This window comes from Dendrobates tinctorius, unplaced genomic scaffold, assembly GCF_039654945.1.
Source record: "Dendrobates tinctorius isolate UK_male_01 unplaced genomic scaffold, ASM3965494v1 ptg000082l, whole genome shotgun sequence".
In the NCBI taxonomy this organism is placed as follows: Eukaryota; Metazoa; Chordata; class Amphibia; order Anura; family Dendrobatidae; genus Dendrobates; species Dendrobates tinctorius.
Window position 1 is genome coordinate 20,526,679 of NW_027361750.1, and position 23,810 is coordinate 20,550,488.

Below are 23,810 nucleotides of genomic sequence, written 5' to 3' on the forward strand. Positions count from 1 at the left end.
AGTTAGCCTGCAATTAAAGGTGTTGTCTGGAACCTTTAATATTGAAGGCCTATTCTTAGGATAAGTCATCGATATTTGGTGGAGGTGCAGGGTGTCAACCCCCACTCATCAATCAGCTGGTCCTGGTGCCAGCTGCGGCTGAATATGCTCACTTGTGGAATTGCACAGCTCATGCAGCTGTATAGTGGTCACAGCAGGTACTGCACATCCTCCCGCTATCGATATGAATAGGCCAATGTGCAGTACCCTACCGTGGACAATATAATACAGTTGACTGAGCTGAGCAACGCAGCTCCACAACCGAGCACATCTGGTCGGGTGATTGGTGGGGATACCGGGTGTCACACCACCACAGATCTGATAAGGATAGGTCATTAGTAGAACAATCCCGAACCACAACTTTAATGCTGAGAAAGTGCTCCCATCAGTTAGATAAACAGACTTTCAACGAACAGATGCTTTGGTATAAAATAGCTATGTGCAGAATTCCCTGCAGGTTCTCTGTTTGCCCATGTCTGAGCTCGCCTCTCCCAGTTTCCACTGTTTTTTTTGTATGAGCGGGCCTAAGCTGTGCATAGGATGGTCTTAAAATTTACTTTTTGTGTTCATGTCAAGACATTATCATATTCTAATATTTGGGTGTAAATATTGGCTTCTGGGGACTTGTATCAAAGATTTATATGTCGTCTAATTCTGCCTTTTCTCCCTTAGGTGTGGCGTTGTGTACCCACTGACGTGTGTGGGACCAAGAGGAACAACTTTGAATTGCTGGCAGAATTGGAGCATGACGCTGGTGTGAGTTTTTAATAGAAGACAATACTGTAGCTTCAGAGGTGTTGCTGTACTTGTAATGTAGCTGTAACATTTTTGCAAGACCCTTTTATTTGCCTGCTAATTAGAAGTCCCTGATGTATATGACTGAGTACCCACTTGTGTGTCCTGGCATGGCGGCATTTTAGTGTCCATATTATAGCCACAAGACCACTATCTAACATAAATGTTAGTGTGTCCACCTTTATTTCCATCTGAGTGTTGCTTAATTTATGCAATGTCATTTGGTTTCTGATGAAATTCCATAAAGCCAGTGTTTTGTGAAAATTGGAGACTTTGGTTCCTGTGCCCTAAACAATGGGACTCACCGCTGTGCCAAATGGGATGATTCAAAAAGGGTTCGCAAATGATAGTTTCAGTATTCATAATGAGAGAACACGACATAGATCTATTAACCTGAGAAGACATTATCCACATTTTCCCTTCACCCATGACAGCACCATATGAGAGAGGGATCCGCCCCGCCAGGACAGGAACCTACTGAAACATAAGGGGCGGCACCTCTCCCCCGCTTCAGTTGGGTTCCTGTCCTGGAAAGGAATCCCTCTGACAGCGGCGGCGCCTGTCAGGATGAAAGACCCAGGGCCGTCCCGGCGTTTAAATTGCAGGGCTGACTTACCTGCGACGTCGGCAGCTGGTAGCGCAGTCCCCGGGGTGTTGCCTGATCCGGGCCCCGGGTTCGTGCGGGCACGTCCCGATGTCCTCCCTTCGGAGGTTCCTCCACGTGCCGCCCTCCCCCTGCGCGCGCGCCCGTCCTTCGCCTGCATGCAGGGGAAGCCGGGGGCGGAGACCGGCGTCCGACGTCAGCGGCGCAGAGGATTCTGGGAGCGCGACCGCTGACGTCATCAGGACGCGACGGTCATGGCGCCGGGCGCGACGCCGGCCAGGAGAAGCGGCTGGCGGTCGCAGGGGGGAGGGGTAATGAGGGGCACTCACCGATTAAAGAAGGAGCAGAAGCGGCTGCAGGGGTGACAATGGCGTCTCAGGAGGATCGCTCACCGTCCCCATTGTCCCTGCCCCCATCACAAGCTTCTGGTCGCAAGAGCCGCTCGAGCGGCAAAAGCAGCAGCCGTCCAAGTCACCGATCGAGGGATTCCTCGAGGTCAAAAGAACACAGAACGCACGCTCCTTCGCAGCCCCAGAGCCCGGTATCGGTCTTTCCTGGGTGGTGAGTGATCTCCGTGAAAGTAGACAATGTTGTAATAGGCCTTCCTATGTCTTTTTTTCTTTTAGGGAGGCAAAAAAGCTATAAGCAAAAAGAAAAATAGAGTATGTGCCATATGCCACAGCCCTTTAGCGAAAGACTACCAAAAGGACTTATGTGTCAGCTGTATCCAGCGGACTATGGCTGAAGAGGCACCGAGCCTGGCAACAAACCTCAGATCAATAATTAAGTCGGAGGTACAGGGCTCATTTAAAAAATTATTAAAAAAGAAAAGTAAGAGTAGGAAAGCCTCCCCGAGTTCCTCGTCAGGCTCGGGTCATCTTCATCCTCAGACAGTGATACGGGGGGCAGACCTTGCTTTCCCTTAGAAGATACGGACGCCCTCTTTAAAGCCATCAGGTCCACTATGGGCCTGCAGGAGGAGAAAGTAGAGAGATCACTGGAGGATGTGATGTTTGGCGGCCTACAAGAAAGGAAAAAGCGTACCTTTCCGGTCAATGACAAGATTCAGGCCCTAATCGAGAGAGAGTGGAAGAAACCGGAGAAGTCGGGTAGCCTTCCCTCCTCTTCAAAGCGAAGATACCCCTTTGAGGCTAAGGACACGGACATCTGGGACAAGGTCCCAAAGATTGACGCAGCAGTGTCTAGGTCTTCCAAGAAGTCGGCCCTGCCCCTGGAGGATTCAGGGGTTTTGAGAGATCCCTTGGATAAAAAAGCGGACTCATACCTAAGGCCTGTTTCACACTTCCGTTTTTGTGTCCGCCAAACGGATCCGTTTCCGTTTTTTGACGGAAACTGATGCAAACGGATCCGTTTTTTTAAAAACGGATCCGTTTTTTTGACGGATCCGCGGTAACCGCTAATGGAAGTCTATGGGACAAAAAAACGGATCCTGAAAAAAAATGGCGGATCCGTTTTTTTACGGAAACCAACGGATTTTGACGGATTTGAAAAAACGGAAGTGTGAAACAGGCCTAAGGCACACTTGGGAGGCAGCGGCAGGGGGTCTGAAACCAGCAATAGCCGGCACCTGCACAGCCCGGTCATTAATGGTCTGGTTGCAACAACTGGAAGAAAAATTGGTCTCCAAAGTACCAAGAGAAAATATTAGGAGAAATGTACCTGCTACACGGAGCTGCCGCCTTCTTGGCTGACACCTCCGCCGACTCGATGAGGTTAACGGCAAGAGCAGCGGGGCTGTCGAACGCCGCAAGACGGGCGTTATGGCTCAAAGGCTGCCCTGGGGACATTCAATCTAAGGCAAAATTATGCTCGTTACCATGTGATGGGCAGTTCTTGTTTGGAAAAGACCTGGATGACATCCTGGAAAAAGCCGGTGATAAAAAGAAGGGCTTCCCCAGATTCATGGGTGATCAAAGGAGACCGCCCTTTCGGAGGGGAAGGTTCAATCGAGGCCGTCCCCCGGGAGAACGGAAAAGGTGGGACGACAAGAGGAAAAAAGAACCAGGGTTCATGTTTGGGGGAAATACCTCAACCGCCAAAAAATCCCCGCAATGACACCAGCCCTCCTGTGGGGGGAAAGATTGAGGCTCTTTTCTCAAGAATGGGAGAAAATATCGGCCAACAATTGGATCCTGAAAATTATAAAGAATGGCCTAAAAATCCCCTTCTTCCAGTATCCAAGAGCTTCATTTGTGGTGACCCCCGTCAGAAAGGAACCAGGAGAGCAATCAGCCATAGAAACCGAAATCTTAGGACTATTGGAGAAACAAGTTCTGGTAGAGGTCCCGAAAGATCAAGAAAGAAGGGGGTTCTATTCTCCCCTCTTCCTAATAAAAAAAACCCGACCTTTCCTTCAGAACGATAATAAATCTCAGGCGCCTCAATCAATGGATCATGAACCAAACATTCAAAATGGAATCAGTGACTTCGGCCATAAAGCTGTTACACCACAACTGCTTCATGGCCGTAATAGATTTGAAGGATGCCTATTACCATATCCCGATGCACCAAGAGTACCAGAAATACCTGAGGGTAGCCCTATACATCCAGGGCGACCTCAGGCATTTTCAATTTACAGCTCTTCCGTTTGGCATCTCCATAGCGCCAAGGATTTTTACAAAAGTAATATCGGAAATGACAGCTTTCCTTCGAATCCACAATGTGATTATGGTGCCTTACTTGGACGATTTTCTGGTCATTGGCAATTCAGAACATCACTGCGCACATCAGGTAGAGAAGATAACAGAGACCCTGCAAAGACTGGGTTGGAAGGTAAACTTAAAAAAATCAAAACTTCAACCCCTAAGGAAACAAACGTTTCTAGGTTTCGTCTTGGACTCCGACCGTCAAGTTTGTCTCTTGCCAGAGAAAAAACTAGAGAAGGTGAGAGAAATGACCCTTACGGCAATACAGCATCCTCACATGACCCTAAGAGGGGCAATGTCCCTGTTGGGCACGCTAACAGCCTGTATCCCAGCGGTCAACTGGGCACAGTTTCATACCCGACAACTGCAGGCGGAAATCTTGTCAGCCCAGAGACGATTGAAAGGGCGTTTAGAAGGGAAGCTGGAACTTTCCGAAAGGGGGAAAAACTCTCTCACTTGGTGGCTAGACGGCACAAATTTAACAGGGGGAACTTTGTGGCACAGGCCCGTGTCCGATGTAATATTGACGGACGCAAGCTCCTCGGGATGGGGGGCACACCTGAGAGAACATATGGCCCAAGGGTCCTGGGGTCACATAGAGCAGAAGGCTTACTCCAACTTAAGAGAGTTAAGAGCGATAAACAGAGCCCTAGAGGCATTCATTCCCATGTTACAGGGTCAAAACGTCCGAATTATGTCAGACAACAGGGTGGCAGTGGCGTATGTCAACCACCAGGGAGGGACAAGGTCAAACTCCCTAATGGACGAAGCCAAAAGAATCTTCCTCAAAGCAGAGCAACATCTAACCTCCCTAACAGCCCTACATATCAAAGGGACAGAAAATGTTCAAGCCGACTTTCTAAGCCGCAACAAGTTAAAACAGGGAGAGTGGACCTTAAATCGTGTAATATTCCAGAAGATAGTACAGTTATGGGGGCAGCCAGTAATCGACCTCTTTGCCACCAAAAGCAACCGGCAAGTGAGGAGGTTCTGCTCATTAAACCCAGGGGAAAACCCGTGGGCAGTAGACGCTCTACAAATCCCGTGGCTGTTCAAACTGAGCTATGCCTTTCCCCCAGTAGCGTTAATCCCGGCAGTTGTAAAAAAGATAAGAGACGAGCAAGCCAGAGTAATCCTCATAGCCCCGTTCTGGCCAAAAAGACCGTGGTTTTCACTACTACAAATGATGTCTCTCTCGGACCCGTGGGTACTGCCAGAGATTCCAGATTTGTTAGCTCAGGGGCCGATATTCCACAGACAAGTCAAGTCAAGGGGCTCCATCTGACGGCGTGGAATTTGAGAGGTCACTTTTGAGAGATAAAGGGTTTTCCCCGGGGTTGGTGACTACTCTAATGAAAAGTAGAAAACCAATAACAACCAACATATATGGCAGAACGTGGAAAAAATTCCTACAATTCCTGGGAAAACCGTTAGGTCAAGAACCCCCAATCGAGTCCATCTTGGAGTTCTTGCAGGCAGGCCTGGCGGTTAATACCCTCAAGGTACAGGTTTCAGCGCTGGGTGCATTATACAATTGCAATATAGCGGCAAACAGATGGGTAGCCAGGTTTATAAAATCTTGCCACAGATCTAGGCCAGTTTCCTTACCGAAAATAGCTCCATGGGATCTAAATCTGGTGCTGGAAGCCCTTACGAAGGAGCCGTTTGATCCCATACAGCAGATTTCAACTAAAAATCTCACTCTAAAAACCATCATTTTGGTAGCTCTAACGTCGGCACGTAGAGTTAGTGACTTACAGGCCCTTTCAGTCAACCCACCATATACCCAGATATACCAGGATAGGGTGGTTATGAGAACAGACCCTGCTTACTTGCCGAAAGTAGTAGCTAACTTTCACCGAAACCAAGAGATTGTCCTCCCTTCCTTTTGCGAGAATCCGAAAAACCCAGGGGAGGAGAAATTTCATAGCCTAGACGTTAAAAGAACCCTAGTAGAGTATATGTCTATAACCAGCCAGTGGAGGAGGTCCCAGTCCCTATTTGTAGCCTTCCAGGGTGCTAGGAAAGGTTATGGAGTGTCAAAGGGGACTATTGCCCGATGGATTAGGGAGGCCATTAGTGTAGCCTATTCAGCTAGTGGCGTCCCGGTTCCTGACGGCATCAAGGCTCATTCCACCAGAGCCGTGGCGACCTCCTGGGCTGAGAAAGCAGAGGTATCAATAGAGCAAATTTGTAAGGCCGCTACCTGGGCCTCACCCTCAACTTTCTTTAGACACTATAGACTAAATCTATCCTCCTCTGCTGACTTGACCTTTGGTAGAAGGGTGCTGCAAGCGGTGGTCCCTCCCTAAGGTGTTCGAAGTCTCCAGAATCTCTCATGTGGTGCTGTCATGGGTGAAGGGAAAACCACCATGGTTACTTACCGGTAGCCGGTTTTTCCGGAACCCATGACAGCACCCGTATATTTCCCCCCCTTTTTTCACCGTTTGGGTGTGCACAATAGTCGGGTGTATTTGTGTGATGTGGTGTTGGATAAATATGTAACTAACCGGGAAGTCCTCTCAAATGCTCTGTAATCCAACTGAAGCGGGGGAGAGGTGCCGCCCCTTATGTTTCAGTAGGTTCCTGTCCTGGCGGGGCGGATCCCTCTCTCACGTGGTGCTGTCATGGGTTCCGGAAAAACCGGCTACCGGTAAGTAACCATGGTGGTTTTATCTGCACACTACAAATGTTCATTGATTTCCATTGGTGACGGCACATGTCTAGGCCGTAGTCCACTGCCATCTGGCCACGTGCCAACATACCTGCAGATATAGACTCTACTGTTTCTGCGATGCGATGATTCATGTAGTTCAGATCCTGTGACTGGGGGAGGCACTATACTAAGTCCTCTCGAGGACTTTTTTCGGTGCAGGTGTTTGGTTTTTTCCCCACCCTGGGCCTGGTTTAGGGTTTCCAAAGACTTCAGCCTGATTCAACATTTGCAAGTTTCCCAAAAATTCTAAATTTGTCATAAATGTACTGGGATTTGATATGTAACAGCAATTTTTACGACCATTTGAAAAACAAACTGGGAAAACTTATTGACTCGCGTATAAGCCTAGGGTGGAAAATGCAGCAGCTACTGGTAAATTTCAAACATAAAAATGGATACAAATAAAAGTAAAATTAATTGAGACATCAGGAGGTTAAATGTTTTTGAATATCCATATTGAATCAGGAGCCCCATATAATGCTCCATACATGATGGGCCCCATAAGATGCTCCATAAAAAAACACCCCATATAATGCTGCACAAAGGTTAATATTGGCCCCATAAGATGCTCCATAGAATAATATACCCCATATAATGCTCCATAAAAGTTATGCCTCCCATAAGATGCTCCATAGATTATGCCTCCCATAAGATGCTCCATAGATTATGCCTCCCATAAGATGCTCCATAGATTATGCCCCCATAAGATGCTCCATAGATTATGCCCCCATATGCTGCTCCATAGATTATGCCCCCCTATGCTGCTGCTGCTGCAAATAAAAAAAAAAAAAAAGACATACCTCTTGTCGCTGGGGGCCCGGTGCCGGTGTCACCGCTGGCTCAGGACCCCGGCACTGGCGATATTCACTTGTCCCCGGTCCATCGCTGCGCGTCGCTGTCTTCCGGGTCCCTCTGTCAGTGACTATTCAGGCAGGGCGCGGCGCCCACTAACTACGTTACCGCGCCCTCTGACCTGAACGCCACAGACAGAGGACACGGAGGACAGAGAAGCGCGCAGCGATGGAGTGGGGACAGGTGAATATAGCATATGCTTACCCCCTCCTGGCGCGGTCTCTGCAGCCCCACTTCTCCCGGTCTCGGGCTCCTTCAGTGGTCACGTGGTACTGCTCATTAAAGTCATGAATATGCGCATATTCATGACTTTAATGAGCGGTACCACGTGACCACTGAAGGAAGTAGCCTAAGACCCTGGGAGAAGCGGGGGGGCTGCAGAGACCGCGCCAGGGGGGTCAGTATGATCTAACACCCCTGCTCCCCCGCTGACCCCTTTGGGGGGGGGGGGGGACTTTCAGCCCCAAAAAATGGGCTGAAAATCTCGGCTTATACGCGAGTATATACGGTATTTGCTTTAAGTGTCACAAAAAGGTTAAACACAGAAATAAAAGATCAGTTTTGAACGTGCGCAAAATTAATGATCCGTGTGCGCTATTTTCATGAATTTGGCATAATAACAAAGACTACAAGCTTAAAAAAATGACATAAGGGGAAAAATCTCCAGTATCTCTATATAGAAAGAAAATGAGAAATTGGAGAGCTTTATAACCTACATAAGCCAGAATTCTGGCTCCATTTGTGCCACAAAAAAACCCTCGTCTTTCATGAACTGCACCATATTTGTGTGTTAGACCTTTTCTCAGTCTTGTCTGAGCAATGGTGTTTCTTTGCTGAAAAGGGTTGTGACTTAGCAGCAATGGGTGTGACACCACTTTTTTAACCCCAAGGGTGGTTTGCACATTAATGACCAGGCCAATTTTTACAATTTTGACCACTGTTCCTTTATGAGGTAATAACTCTGGAATGCTTCAACAGATCTTGGCAATTTTGAGATTGTTTTTTTTCGTGACATATTGTACTTCATGACAGTGGGAAAATTTATTCGATTTAACACTTCCCACATGTCTACTTTACATCAGCACAATTTTGGAAACAACATTTTTTTTTTCGTTAGGAAGTTATAAGGGTTAAAATTTGACCCAGCGATTTCTCATTTTTACAACAAAATTTACAAAACCATTTTTTTAGGGACCACCTCACATTTGAAGATAATTTGAGGGGTCTATATGGCAGAAAATACCCAAAAGTGACACCATTCTAAAAACTGCACCCCTCAAGCTGATCAAAACCACATTCATGAAGTATAGTAACCCTTCAGGTGTTGTTTTTAGTCACAAAAATGATCTTTTAGCAACAGGTTTTTTTTTTTTTTATTTCCCAAGGGTAAAAGGAGAAAGTGGCTCCCAAAAGTTATTGTGCAGTTAGTCCTGAGTACGCTGATACCCCATATGTGGGAGAAAACTACTGTTTGGGCACACGTCGGGACTCGGAAGGGAATTGGTGACATTTTGGAATGCAGACTTTGATGGAATGGTCTGTGGGCGTCATATTCCATTTGCAGAGCCCCTGATGTGCCTAAACAGCAGTAAAAAAAAAACCCACAAGTGACATTGTTTTGGAAACTAAACCCCCAAGGAATTTATCTAGATGTGCCCCCTTTTTGCAACTAATCTACTGTTTCCTGTAAAGTAAACTAGTAGTGCATGAAGGTGTGGTTCAATTTGAAGCAATCTTTCATACACAGGCCAGGTTTTTCGGGGCAGGTTTCACATTGATAAATGGTGTCCTTGTGTATTCCCCTTTTGTAACACACTCTGCACCTTTTTTGCGGCTTACTTTTTTCTTCTGGTTGGCGGGAGCACCCCTGGGAAATGCTGACCTGGTATGATACGAGCACCTTCAGTTCCGAAATTACTGGGGCCCGCTCCTTCATGAGTGCTGAATATCAGGGCCTTAACCTTTACCTCCTGGAACTGAAGGTATGACGTATTGGTGTGGTGTGCACTTTGTGAAAGCAGGAAAGTGTTGTGCATTGCCATTTGTACAATGTGCACGGCCAGCTTTTTGTACCACACCTTGGCGTTTCTCAAAGCACTGTACGATTTGAGAAGTTGATCAGCGAGATCAATGTCCCCCCATGTGCCAAACAAAATAAATAGAAGCGACAAAATATTCGCGCACTTGCGCTTCAACAGGTCCTGAGGCTGGAATGCAGGCAGGTGGAAATTTAGAAGCGCACACACATGTGGACACACCTCCTGATTTCCAACTCATACTCCCCCAATGGAGTGAAACATGTGAACAAATTAATCAAACACAGAATTAAAAAACACAAGTTTCAAAAAACCTCTATCATAATAAAATATGGAAATACAAACACTGAGCAGTTCCTGCAAAAACAGATCCTGAAACGGTGAATTTTATTTGTGAGAGTTTGTCATTTATCCTCACCCACAATGTGTTCCAATTTGATGACACTTGGTATAAACAAATAGAGGGGACCGCAATGGGCACGCCCGTTGCATGCACGTTTGCAAATTTGTTCCTTGCGGATTTCGAAGAGAAATATATTTATTCGATTCTCAATCCCTTTCTGAAGCATATCCGTTTTTGTTTGCTATGTGGATGACGTGTTCATAGTTTGGGATGGAACAGAATATTTTTTCATCGTTTGTGGGATGGCTAAATGACAATAATCAGATGAATATGAAGTTCACATATAAGTTCGGGGGCACATGTCTGGAATTCCTAGACATTAATTTGTGGGTACATGATGGGTCCTTGCACACCACTAATGGTCTCTTGCATTTTGCACAACCATATTATGTGAAAAACTCCCTCCCGTATGCACAATTCCTGGGATTGACGAGATTTAACAGCACATATGCTGGTTATCAGAAGCAAGCGCAGACTTTGAAAAAAACGCTTTGAGAATAGAGGTTATCCTAGTGCAGTTCTAGATAACACCATGTCCCGTGTTGATAACTTGAATGCCTCTCAAACCGTTGCAGATATAAACCTTGCTGCAGAAAAAAATAAAAAACGTTTCACTTTTTCGTTTACTTTCAGTCCAATGGACAATTATATCAGGAGTGTCATCAGAAAGAATTGGCATTTATTAAGACCCCGTCACACATAGCGACTCACCAGCGATCCCGACAATGATATCAACGTGTCAGGATCGCTGGTGAGTCGCTACATGATCGCTGGTGAGCTGTCAAACAGACAGCTTCACCAGCGATCAGGACCAGCGACGCCGAGCACGCGGCGTCGCTGTGTACTTTAGTTACCAGCGCGCTGATGCAGGGAGCTGGTAACTAAGGTACACATCTGGTTTCTAAGGGACGTGCGTCACTTAGAAACCCGATGTGTACCTTAGATACCAGCTCCCTGCATCAGCGCGCTGGTAACTAGTACACAGAGGGTTTCTAAGCACAGCGCCGTGCTTAGAAACCCTGCAATTACCTTAGTTACCAGCTGATCGCTGGTCTCCCGCCTGTCACACGCAGCGATGCGTGCTGGCCAGCGGGAGACCAGCGACCAAAAAAATGTCCAGGGCTTTCCTTCAGCGATACCGGCAGGGGGGCTGATCGCTGTCACACACAGCGATCTCACTGGTGAGATCGCTGTTACATCACGAAACTTGTGACTTAGCAGCGATCTCACTAGCGAGATCGCTATGTGTGACAGGGCCTTTAGAGAGGGACAAGGATTTAACTGATATTGTTGAGAGGTCCTTTGTTTGCGAGTCGCCGAAGTAAAAACTTAAAAGATCTTCTGGTCTGCAACAGATATAAAAGTGATAAAAAACTGGCTAGGTCTGAACAGTCCTGTATGCAATTACAAGTGCAAGAACTGCCCCTTTAAATTGACAGGAAAATCTCTCAAAATTGGAACAATTCAGCATGAGGTCCAAAATTTAATTTCTTGTAAAGCAACCCACGTTGTGTATGTCATCTTCTGTACTTGTGGTTTTTATTATTTGGGAAAAACTATTCGTCCATTGTATGTTAGATTTAGAGAGCATTTTCAGTCTATCTCCACAGGAAAAGGGGTCCCTCGTCTGATGGAGCATGTTAAAAAAGTGCATGGGGGTAATGCAGAGTCGCTGCGGTTCGCAGGTGTAGAAAAAGTATCGCAGCCAACCCAATGGGGAAACCATCATAGCATTCCTCTTACAAAGAGAATCTAAGTGGATTCTACAAACGAATGCCACAGGACTTTTAGGGTTAAATGAGAAAATGGATATGGCTCAGTGTTTGTATTTCCAAATTTTATTATGATAGAGGTTTTTTTAACTTGTGTTTTTTAATTCTGTGTTTGATTAATTTGTTCACATGTTTCACTCCATTGGGGGAGTATGAGTTGGAAATCAGGAGGTGTGTCCACATGTGTGTGTGTGTGCTTCTAAATTTCCACCTGCCTGCATTCCAGCCTCAGGACCTGTTGAAGCGCAAGTGCATGAAACGGCCGTCGTTCACTCTTTGTACATTCCTCCCGTGCCAATGCCTTTTAATCAATAAATTTTCACGACAGAACGGTGAGTGCCATCACCCCCCATGTTTTTGTTGTACCCCAGTACACAGTCCGGTTTGCAGACATGTGTAGAGGTACCCCGTACAGTGCTGAGGGTGCTGCCATCACCGTGTATGGTGGTCAAGAGAAGGACAACCCTCTTGTCCTTGTACTTGACCACCAGGAGGTGGTCGCTACATTGGGCTCTACTGTCACCCCTTCTGAGCATCTGCCCAAGTAGCGTTTTTAGGAGGCCTCTGATTTTTGTGGACAGTACCGCAGGTTGCGGTATCTCGCACATAGAGGTATTTGTAGAGTGGGATGCTGGTATAAATGTTATCGGTGTAAAGGTGATAACCTTTATCCAGCAGTGGGTGCATCAAATCCCACACAATTTTCCCACTCACTCCCAGGACAGGAAGGACACTCAAGGGGGGTTCAATCCGGGTGTCCTTCCCTTCGTAAACTCTAAACCTGTGGGTGTACCCTGAGGTACACTCACACAGTTTGTAGAGTTTAATTCCGTACCAGGCCCTCTTGCTGGGCAGGTACTGATGGAATCTGAGCCTTCCCTTAAAATGAACTAAGGACTCATCCATGCAGATGTCCCTTTGGGGCACGTACACTTCAACTTTTTGTTGAAGTGTTCGATGACCAGCCGAGCTTTTAACAGATGGTCAAAGTTGGGGTCATCTCATGGGGGACACTGCATTATCGGTATAATGCAAGAATTTCTGGATGGCCTCAAAACGCTTCCAGGCCATGACCATTCGGAACACTGGAGTGTTATATAAAATATCAACACTCCAATATTGCTGAAGTTCTGGCTTCTTCAGGATCCCCATGCGTCTACAGGAGAACAGTTAGAAAATGATGAACAGGGGTTTTGTTCCAAAAATTGACTAGCGTACAAATTAGATTGCTCCACCATGAGGTTAACAAAATCCTCAGAGAAAAATACTTTGACACCACCGGCCTCACAGAAATATACTTTTTCAAACTTGATTCCTGATTCTGCCACAAAATCAAGAATCAGTGGCTCGTAACTTTCGGGGGGGGGGGGGGGGCGAGGTCCATACGGGGTTCGCAGTGGGGTGTGCTGGTTCATCTTCAGGAATGGTGGGCGCTGCCTCATCTTCTGTCCTGGGGCATCTGTGTGATGGTTATGCAGGACCCGAGGAGGAAGATGAGGAAGAGGATGAAGAATCAGAAAAGTAAAGAAATGTGGGATCCTCTTCCTCGCTATCGGTGTCGGTGGCAAGAAAAGCATATTCCTCCTCCAATGAATAGCACTGTTGGGACGAACGTGACATTCTTTTTATGAGTATGGTGCTTGGGTGTATTTTATTGATAACTATGTGTGGGGGGGGGATAATGATTGGTGCAATGTATTGTAAAAAGAAAAAAGGCAAATAGGGAGAAAATGCCTGTGAAAAGAAAAGTCTAAAACAGCAGGCACGTGCTCTGATAAGTGAACTGCGTCAATTACCAAAGTTTGGAGGCTGCGGGATGTGCGTGCGGAGTTGGCGAAAAGGGGGCTGGGAAAAAAAAAGCGAGCACGAGTGTTGATCAGTGAACTGCATCACCAATCAATGCTTGGCGCCTGCTAAATGTGCGCACGGAGGCAGCACAAAGGGGGGTGGAGGGGGGGATGAAGAGAGATCAGGCAGGGATCAGGGATTAACACTTACGGTTGTAGTCTCTCTGTCGTCTTTCTTTCTTTCTTCTGTCGTCTTTCTTTCTTTCTTCTTCTGTCGTCTTTCTTTCTTTCTTCTTCTGTCGTCTTTCTTCTTCTGTCGTCTTTCTTTCTTCTTCTGTCGTCTTTCTTTCTTCTTCTGTCGTCTTTCTTTCTTCTTCTGTCGTCTTTCTTTCTTCTTCTGTCGTCTTTCTTTCTTCTTCTGTCGTCTTTCTTTCTTCTTCTGTCGTCTTTCTTTCTTCTTCTGTCGTCTTTCTTTCTTCTTCTGTCGTCTTTCTTTCTTCTTCTGTCGTCTTTCTTTCTTCTTCTGTCGTCTTTCTTTCTTCTTCTGTCGTCTTTCTTTCTTCTTCTGTCGTCTTTCTTTCTTCTTCTGTCGTCTTTCTTTCTTCTTCTGTCGTCTTTCCTCAGCAGGAACAAGGCCCAGCACAGGACCCAGCTAGTGTGAGGACCCCTGCAGTTTGGCCAGAGATCAGAGACAGGTGACAGACAGGTCACAGAGTGGTCATACCGCTGATGTGACCTCTCATTGGTGGGATCGATGATCACATCGATCCTGCTAATCAGAGCTTTCCCTGGTGACCCTGGCAACAGCCTAGGATCGCAGCTCCAATCCTAGGGCAGGTCACCAGCAGGGCACAGTGCGGTCATGCTGCAGCTGTGCCCTGAGAGTGGCGCAATCGACGATGACATCGATCGCGTCAATCAACTCCTGCAGGCCCTGTTAGACCTGTCCTAGGCACCGGCCTACTATCGGTACTATTACAGCACCGATCCAGGCAGGTATTGGCAGGGCACAGTGTGGTAACACCACTGCTATGCCCTGTGATTGGCGTGATCGTCGATCTCGCCAACCCGAGGGGTTTTCGCCGATGCCTGGCGTTGCCAGGCACTGGCCTAGGCTCGAGTATATCTGTACTCCATCCTAGCCTCAGCCTGGGACCTCACTGTTTCAGCCAATGAGAGAAGCTGCGATTGGCTGTTCAGAATTGAACAGCCAATCGCAACAATTGGGAAGCCGGTCCGGGGAGGGGACAGCATCTTCCTTCAGGTAAGATGGCCTCGGAATTTTTTAATGCGATCACCGCAAATTAAGTCGGTGTTGCATTAAAGGGTACTATTCCGTCCACTGCCATAGGGGCCTGGGTCACCCGGACGGAATAGTACGTCAAAGGTCAGAAAGGGGTTAAAGAGGTTCTCCTTAAATCCTTATTGTCCTTGGAATGGGTAATTAACATCAGATCCTTGCGTGTCAGACACCGAGCACACCCACCGATCAGCTGGTACTGATTAAGAGCTGATCTGCTGTACTCGGCAGCAGATACTACAGATTGAACAGAGCTGTGCTGTTCAGCATTTACATCCTGCTGAGGGAACAAATAACTGAACAGTGAGGCTACTGGGTGTTGGATCCCCACCGATCTGATATTAATGACCTATCCCAAGGAAAGCTTAACCATATGGGATGATTTAGCGAATCCTGCTTTGAGCAGGGGGTTGGACCAGATGGCCCAGGAGGTCCCTTCCAACTCTACGATTCTATGATTCTATGATTCTAAATATATCTTATGCCTGGAGATCAACTTTAAGCTTTAGTCTCAAATTCACAAAGTCTAGGATACAGGATTCATAAATATATCCCATTGTATGTAGATGAATAGATCAAAAAGATTCCCAGGCCTGGTCCTGGCCCAGTTTGACTTTCCAATAGCGTACATTGTCCCTGTAGCACCTGGAGTGTGACGTTGCCATACGTGTGTCTAGTTTATAGAATACTACATGGCTGTTATCTGGCTGTAAAATTCCTTCCAATAACTATTACTGCGTTCTAATTTATGTTCATAGGTAAACACCATCAACGTGAGCTCTGATGGGTCACTGCTGACATCTGGAACTAAAGAAGGTGTCGTCAGCCTCTGGGATGTAGCGGAGTCCTGTGTGCTGCATCAGCTGCCTTGCCACAATGGATCCGTGCATGACGTTGCTCTGAGTCCTGGTACATGTTCAGTGTCGTGTTTTATTCCAATCTTTAAGCATGAATTGGGCATATAAACGGGTGTCATTGTGCGGCAACCCCTAGATGTGGGATTACTAGTGTAATGGAGTCTCGCTGCATTTGCTTTGTGTTTTATCCCACCATGGACACCTTTAAAAAGGGTAAAAAAGTTCTGCACAATGTACTTTTTCTTCCATTTTAAGAACGTAGTGGAACTCTGAAAGACTCCTTAATAATCAACGGGCTGCTTCTGCTGTCTGCATCAGTTATTAAATTGATCAGTTTTGGACTTTAAATGGGCTACTGCCGGGGGATTAAGACAACTAGTACAAGTTTCTATCAATTCATCTGTAGCAATGTATTTTTTACTTACTACTTTTCTATGCTTCTCTTGCCTAAGGGTCAGTCATTATGATTTGTAAAGTGGCTGCTGTCACGTTAGTGAACACAAAACCTTTCCTAAGCATAGCAGGACGGCATGTGTCTTCTGGCCGTTATCTACGAGGAGGAACAAGAGGTTGAGTGGAGGGAATGACTGTATCTCCTTTATTTTCGGTTTCTGATCTGTTACCCGTGTAAGGCTTCAGAGTGGCACAAAATGGCTAATGATGAATAACTTACTTCAGATTCCAGACATGTTCTTTCTGCTGGAGAAGATGGCTGCCTAAAGATTATTGATGTGCAGACAGGAATGCTAATCTCTTCTCTGTCCTCTGGAGAAAAGCAGAGGTAATGTATCGCACATGTATACCTGTTAACATGCACCTACAGCGGGCCAGACATTGAGCACATAATTAACCTACATAAAGGAGGGGCTTAGAATCTTCAGCAATACATACATACATGCCTCAACTTGCAACATTAAGAAGGAATGTCCAGCAATTATGAAATGGGAAAAAAAAATAAATTTGAAAATGGCGCCCGAACAGTAGGCGTCATCGGTGTCTTTAGCTGTGATCCGATAGCTACTACTGTGCAGGCGCTGATGGTGCTGTCTTGCTGCAGGAGAAAAAAAAAATCCTCCTCCAAGATAGCACCGCCTGCGCAGTAGCAGCTCTCTGATCACAGCTATAGACACCCGATAGCTGCTACTGTTTGGGTGCCATTTTCAAATTGGGTTTTTTTTCCCTAGCTGAATAACATCAAGAAAATGTATTATTGGCACACTAAACATGCGATTATGCTGCAGAGCAGGTGCCACGGCTGGCAACTGCATGCAGAAGGGTTTTCTTTATCGCTTCATTGGGGACACAGATTACCATGAGTGTATGCTGCTGCTGCTCGGAGGCTGACACTATGCAAAAAAGGAAAATTAGCTCCTCCCCGGCAGTATACACCCACCGACAGGCACCAAGTACCTCAGTTTGTGCTTAGTGTCTGTAGGAGACGGACCAAGATCTCCCCAGATCCGCAGTTAACGATTCCTTTTTCCCTTTTAGGTTTTTAGTTGTGTGTATTAACCTTTTCCCATTTATTCTTCAGCTTCAGGAAACGGGGTAAATGTTCACCCTGCTTTCCCATATCAGGCGGCTGAGTGAGCAATGTGGTGTTGCCCACATCGCAACTCTCAGGACCGCAGGCAGGACCTTTTCCCTATCACCTTCGGGTGCTACGGGCTGACGACAGGAGGCCGGTCCTAGCCGATTCCCCTCCTCACCCCTCTCCCGGGACAGGACTGAGAGGAAGACTGTGGTCACCGGCAGTGACTTTTCCCCTTCTGACAAAGGGTTGGCGCTGTCTTCTGCACTATTTAGACATGGTGCGGGTACAGAGGATCTTCATTCCCAGCGGTCTCCCCTCAACGTGGGCCCCTGCGGTCATCCTCTTCAGGGAAGCATGTGGACGTCAGGTAAGAAGTCTGAACGTTCCCACCAGTCCCGTGCTCGCCCCACATGGAGGTCATTGATGTCGGCACCGCTGATAGCCGACTATGCCCACTCTCCTTTTGAAATTCCCGCCCGTTTTTTGCAGGTGCGCGCCTCTCAGCCGCCCACTGCCGGGTGTTCGGCATTGAGCCGCAGACAGCTGTTCCCCATCCTCATACCTGCCTCATTTCTGCGGCGTCACGGGCACCAGGTGCATATCTTGTGGATGAGAGACTCCGGGGGTGGAAACCGGCACAGCGTTTCTACTTTCACTTAGGGTTTCCCCGCCTGTTCACGCCCCCTGCTTTGCGCGCGCTCTGTTGGCGTCTTTCTTAGCCCATCACAGGGCTACTTTCTTTTCGTAGCTTCTCAGCTCTCCTCATCTGCGCACCCCGCAGTCTAGCACGGCGCCAAGCACCGCCCACCGCTAAGGTCATGCGCCTCTCTGGGACCTCGTGTGCGGCTCTCCACGGATCTCAGCTTGGGGGACACATCTGCTGTCTGCTGCGCATCAGATTAGCGTGGTCACGGTAGGCTGAGGCCCTAATTAGCTTCCCTCGGCAGTACCCTCTCACTCCCTGCAGTAGTCTCTCAGGTACGTGGTGCTATAACACTGCAGTCTTCACATATGCCCAACCCTCCAAGGGCTCCCTGTCCTAGACCCACCACTACTCACTACGCCTGCGCGCGTTTTAAAAAGAAGTGGGCGTCAGGTCAGTCGTCTTCCTTCTGCCTGTCCTGCAGTCCTTCCACTATGTCTGCACCACAGGAACACCCCGGGTCCCGGGATGAGAGCACTCCCCCTCCCCCAGAGTGGGCCGTTGCAATGTCTCAGTCGGTCTCTGACCTGACTAAAGTTTCCCAGTCCCTGGTCCAGGTCTTAGAACGATTACCTCAGCTATTTACAGCCACCTGTGCGCCGACCGCCTCTCACGGTGAGTCGCCTGCACCTGACCGCGACCTCCAGAGGGACAGACCGGGTAGGAGTTCTAGAAAGCGGGCTATTTCTGGCTCTTCTTCCAGCTCACAAGGAACTTCCGCTCCGCCCAGGCTACTTGCTTCGTCTCCTTCCTCAGAAGACGACCTTAGGTCAGACGATGATTCCCAATCGGGATCTGACTCAGAGGCAGACAACAGGTCTAAAACACAGGACATGGTAGGTAGTCTCATAACGGCTATTTTCCAAACGCTCAAAATAAAGGAAGGCACCCCTTCAGGAATGCTCTGTTCCCTTTAAACGAGCGAAACCTCCCTCCAGAACCTTTCCTAATCACAAGGAGTTCGAGACTACTTTAACCAAACAATGGGAACACCCTGAGAAGCGTTTCTCAGGCCACAGGTACTTAGACGTCCTATATCCCTTTAATGCGGATCATCTCACAAAATGGACAAAAGCTCCCGAAGTGGATCCCCCAGTTTCCGTCTTTCCTCTAAGACGGTTCTATCCCTTCCGGACGGGGCATCTCTTAAAGATCCAACAGACATGCAGATAGAATCGCTGGCTATATCAATTTTTGAGGCATCCGGCGCCTCTCGCTGCCCTATTTTCGCCTCCGCCTGGGTGGCTAAAGTCATTTCAGCTTGGGCAAAAAATTCTTCGCAAAGGCTTCTTAGCGTCAGCTCCTCAGGACAAGCTGGCAGATTTAGCAGACCAAATTAATCATGCGGGTAAATACCTCTTGGCCGCCTCCTTGGACGCGGCTGGGTGCGCAGCAAGAGCTAACAGCAACATAGTAGCCATACGCCGTATCCTTTGGTTGAAGGCACCACCTCTAAGAAGTCGCTCACCAACCTGCCATTTCACGGTTCTAGGCTCTTTGGCGCCAAGCTGGATCAGATCATTTCTGATGCCACCGGGGGTAAAAGTACCTCTCTTCCCCAGTCTCGGCCTAGACTGTTTTTCAACAGAAAACCTTCTCGGCCATTTAGGTCCTTGCGTCCCTTCTCTTCCGCAGAAGGATCATCCCAGCAGGACCGGCCCTCTACCTCCGGTGAACGGAGAAAACCATCGTATAAACCCGCACCCCGCTGGAGATCCAGAGGCCGACCCTCCAGGTCGTCAGGCTCCCGCTCCGGTTGATTTTCCTCCAAGTGACAGGTCCCCCCCACCTGGAAGTTCTTCCAGGGTGGGAGGCAGACTTTTTTCTTTCATGGACACGTGGCTGTCGTTGACGACGCTTGGGTCAGGGAAATCATCATATCCGGATACAAAATCGAATTTTCTTCTCTCCCAAAGAGACCCTTCTTTCTGTCTCGACCTCCAAGACAGCAGTCCCAGACTCCAGGGTTCCTTCAGGCCGTTCCTCCCTTCCTTCTTTCCGTCGGAGTAATCGTTCCCGTTCCTTCAAACGAACGGTTTTCAGGGTTTTACTCGAATCTCTTTATAGTCCCGAAAAAAGACGGCTCCCTTCGCCCAATCTTGGACCTCAAGTTGCTCAGTCGCCACGTGCGGATCCTCCACTTCAAGATGGAGTCCCTGCGCTTGGTGATCGCCTCGATGGAACACGGAGTTCCTCTGCTCTGTGGACATACAGGATGCCTATCTTCACATCCCTGTTTGTTTGCAACATCAGAGATTTCTTCGTTTTGCGATTCAGGAGAATCATTATCAATTCACGGCCCTTCCCTTCAGCCTAGCCTCCGCTCCCCGTGCCTTTTATGAAGGTGATGGGAACAGTCATGGCCATACTTCGCTCCAGGGGGATCTTTATACCTTATCTGGACGATCTGTTAATCAAGGGCTCGTCCCGCCAAGACTGTCTCCAAAGTCTTCAGATAACTCTGGATACTCTCTCCCGTCTCGGTTGGATAGTCAACAGAGAGAAGTCCAACCTGCACCCAACTCAGCGTCTGACTTTCTTGGGCATGGAATTCGAGACGAATCGAGCCCGGGTGTTTCTTCCGAAGGACAAATTTTCTGCCATTTGCAAGGGAGTGCGATCCCTAAAACGGACAGGGCCCATTCCTCTTCGGTCCTGCATGAGGGTCCTGGGGAAGATGATAGCTGCCATGGAAGCAGTGCCCTTCGCACAATTTCACACTCTTCCTCTCCAGCTGTCCCTCCTTTCAGCGTGGGACAAGACTTCTGTTGCTCTGGATCGCCCTATACTTCTGCCTCTCAGAGTAAGGCAATCCCTGACTTGGTGGACAATGCCTGCGTCAGTCCTGCATGGGGGGTCCTTTCTCCCGCTTCAGTGGCAAGTCATCACCAGCCTTCTAGGGTGGGGAGCGGTTTTCCATCGGAAAATGGCCCAAGGGCGCTGGAACGCCCAGGAGACTCTTCTCCCCATCAACCTTCTGGAAATCAGAGCGATCTTCCTAGCCCTCCTCAGCTGGCAGCCTCTCCTCGTGGGCAAACCAGTCCGCATTCATTCAGACAACGCCACAGCCGTGGCGTACATAAACCACCAGGGCGGTACTCACAGCAGACAAGTAATGGCAGAAGTGGCAAAGATACTGCGTTGGGCAGAGCGTTACGTTCCAGCGATCTCCACCGTTCACATTCCAGGAGTGGAAAATTGGGCAGCCGACTTCCTAAGTCGCCAGGGCCTAGCGTCAGGTGAATGGTCCCTACACCCCACGATCTTATGCCAGCTTTGGGGCACCCTGGACGTCGATCTCATGGCGTCTCGGATGAACCACAAAGTTCCTCGCTTTGTAGCCAGGTCCAGGGACCCTCTGGCCGTCTGTTGCGACGCCCTGGTAATTCCGTGGTCCCAGTTCCAACTTCCTTACCTCTTTCCTCCCCTTGCCTTGATCCCAAGGGTGGTCAAGAAAATAAAATCAGAAGGCATCCCAGTAATTCTGGTGGCTCCAGACTGGCCAAGACGACCTTGGTATGTGGAGCTGGTGAACATGCTCGCGGACGTTCCATGGAGGCTTCCAGACCGTCCAGATCTTCTCTCACAAGGCTCCCTTTACCACCAGAGTTCCTTAGTCTCTGAGTTTAACGGCATGGCTGTTGAGGCCGCGATTCAGAGAGAATCAGGTTTTTCCAATCGGGTCATTCAGACCATGATCAGAGCTAGAAAACCAGCCTCCTCCCTCATTTACCATAGGTACTGGAAGGCTTTTTTCCGTTGGTGCGACGATAATGTTTTTCCATTGTCGTTCTCCATTCCATCCATACTTAGCTTCCTCCAGTCCGGCCTAGATGCGGGCCTGTCCCTCAGTACCCTCAAAGGCTGTCTCGGCTCTGTCGATTTTTTTTTTTTTTTTTTTTTTTCCAAAGGGATCTGGCCCCCCCTTACCGCAAGTTAAGACCTTTCTCCAGGGAATCTCCCACGTGGCTCCTCCTCATCATTCTCCGATAGATCCGTGGGACCTTAATCTCGTTCTCGGCGCTCTCCAAAATGTGCCGTTCGAGCCTATTCAGGACATTCCTCTTTCCTTTCTCTCATGGAAGGTAACTTTTCTGATCGCCATTACATCCATTAGGAGAGTTTCTGAACTGGCGGCTTTATCCTGTCGCTCTCCGTACATAATCCTCCATCAGGATAAGGTCGTTCTCAGACCCGTTCCCTTCTTCCTTCCCAAAGTGGTGTCCTCTTTCCACATTAATGAGGATATCGTCCTTCCCTCCTTTTGTCCTGCGCTTGTTCACTCTCTGGAAAAGTCGGTCCACAAACTTGATGTGGTGAGAGCCTTGCGTGTCTATCTTGCTAGGACCGCTTGTCTTCGTCAATCCGATTCCCTGCTTGTCATCTCTGAAGGTCGCCGGAAAGGGCTTCCGGCATCCAAATCCACAATCGCTCGCTGGATTCGTTTTACTGTACTGGAAGCTTACTGCTTTCAGGAGAAACGGCCCCTTCCGGGAGTGAGAGCCCACTCCACCTGGGCTGTAGGGGCTTCTTGGGCTGTCCCGACACCAGGCTTCGGCTCTACAGCTTTGCAAGGCCGCGACCTGGTCGTCTTTGCACACTTTTGCGAGGTTCTACAAGGTTCATACCCAGGCCTCGTCTGATGCAGGCTTAGGTAGGAAGGTCCTGCAGGCGGCGGTAGCACACCGGCCGACCTAAGCCCTTCCTTCTCATTCCTTTATTGCTGCTCCCACCCTAGGGACTACTCTGGGACGTCCCATGGTAATCTGTGTCCCCCAATGAAGTGATAAAGTAGAGGGATTTTTGGGTTCTTACTGTAAAATCTCTTTCTTGGAGCCTTCATTGGGGGACACAGCACCCTCCCTGTTTAAGTTGTACCGTGTTGGGTCTACGAGGCCCTTGTTGGGTTGGTACATATTTTAAGAGGTTTTTTTGTTGCTTCTCCTACTGCTTTCTCACCAACTGAGGTACTTGATGTCTGTCGGTGGGTGTATACTGCCGGGGAGGAGCTAATTTTCCTTTTTTGCATAGTGTCAGCCTCCTAGCAGCAGCAGCATACACCCATGGTAATCTGTCCCCCCCAATGAAGGCTCCAAGAAAGAGATTTTACGGTAAGAACCCAAAAATCCCTCTTTTTTGGTCTTTCTTCAGTATGTTAGGTGTTCATTATGCAAACTAGGGGGCCTGTCTGCATTATATCTAATCAGAGCTCCACATACATGAACCCTGCCTTAAAACACGAGAATCTCATTAACACAAAACTGAAAATAAAGATTAAGTAACAACCACAAGACATATTTCATCAACCAAGGTATCATTGTAATCCGTATAACGACGCCGACCTGACACTGTCTGTAGGTTACTGTGCACAATTCTGCTGACAGGTTCCCTTTAAGGATGTGGGTTATCCTTTCCATTATCTTTGACTGATCTATTCTCACTTACATCTTTTGGTGTTTTTAATTTGCTATGCTATATGTGTTATGTGGAATAAAGCTTCATTTTGAGATGTTCAGGGTTTTTTTTTTTTGGCACATACTATTTTGCATCCTAGTTACATTTTTGTATGCTTCTCTGACCATAAACCTTCTGTCTCTATATAGGTGCTTCTGCTGGAATGGTCAGACTGTTCTGTCAGGCAATGACGCTGGAGAACTGCTAGTCTGGGACCTCCTTGCAGGAAGAGTCCTGGAAAGAATGACAGGTCATTCAGGTAAGAGGAATCTATTTATGCTTTTTATTCTTG

At 48.0% G+C, this 23,810-nt stretch overlaps 1 protein-coding gene across 1 annotated transcript in view; it reads left to right on the forward strand.

The window, feature by feature from the left end:
• The window catches only part of NSMAF (neutral sphingomyelinase activation associated factor), a 135,477-nt gene that overhangs the window by 108,265 nt on the left and 3,402 nt on the right, over window positions 1–23,810 (forward strand). Inside the window, exons 27-30 of the mRNA XM_073583956.1 lie at window positions 712–795; window positions 15,729–15,879; window positions 16,506–16,608; window positions 23,668–23,777. Of these exons, the coding sequence (XP_073440057.1) occupies window positions 712–795; window positions 15,729–15,879; window positions 16,506–16,608; window positions 23,668–23,777 (448 nt within the window). The remainder of the gene's footprint in view (window positions 1–711; window positions 796–15,728; window positions 15,880–16,505; window positions 16,609–23,667; window positions 23,778–23,810) is intronic.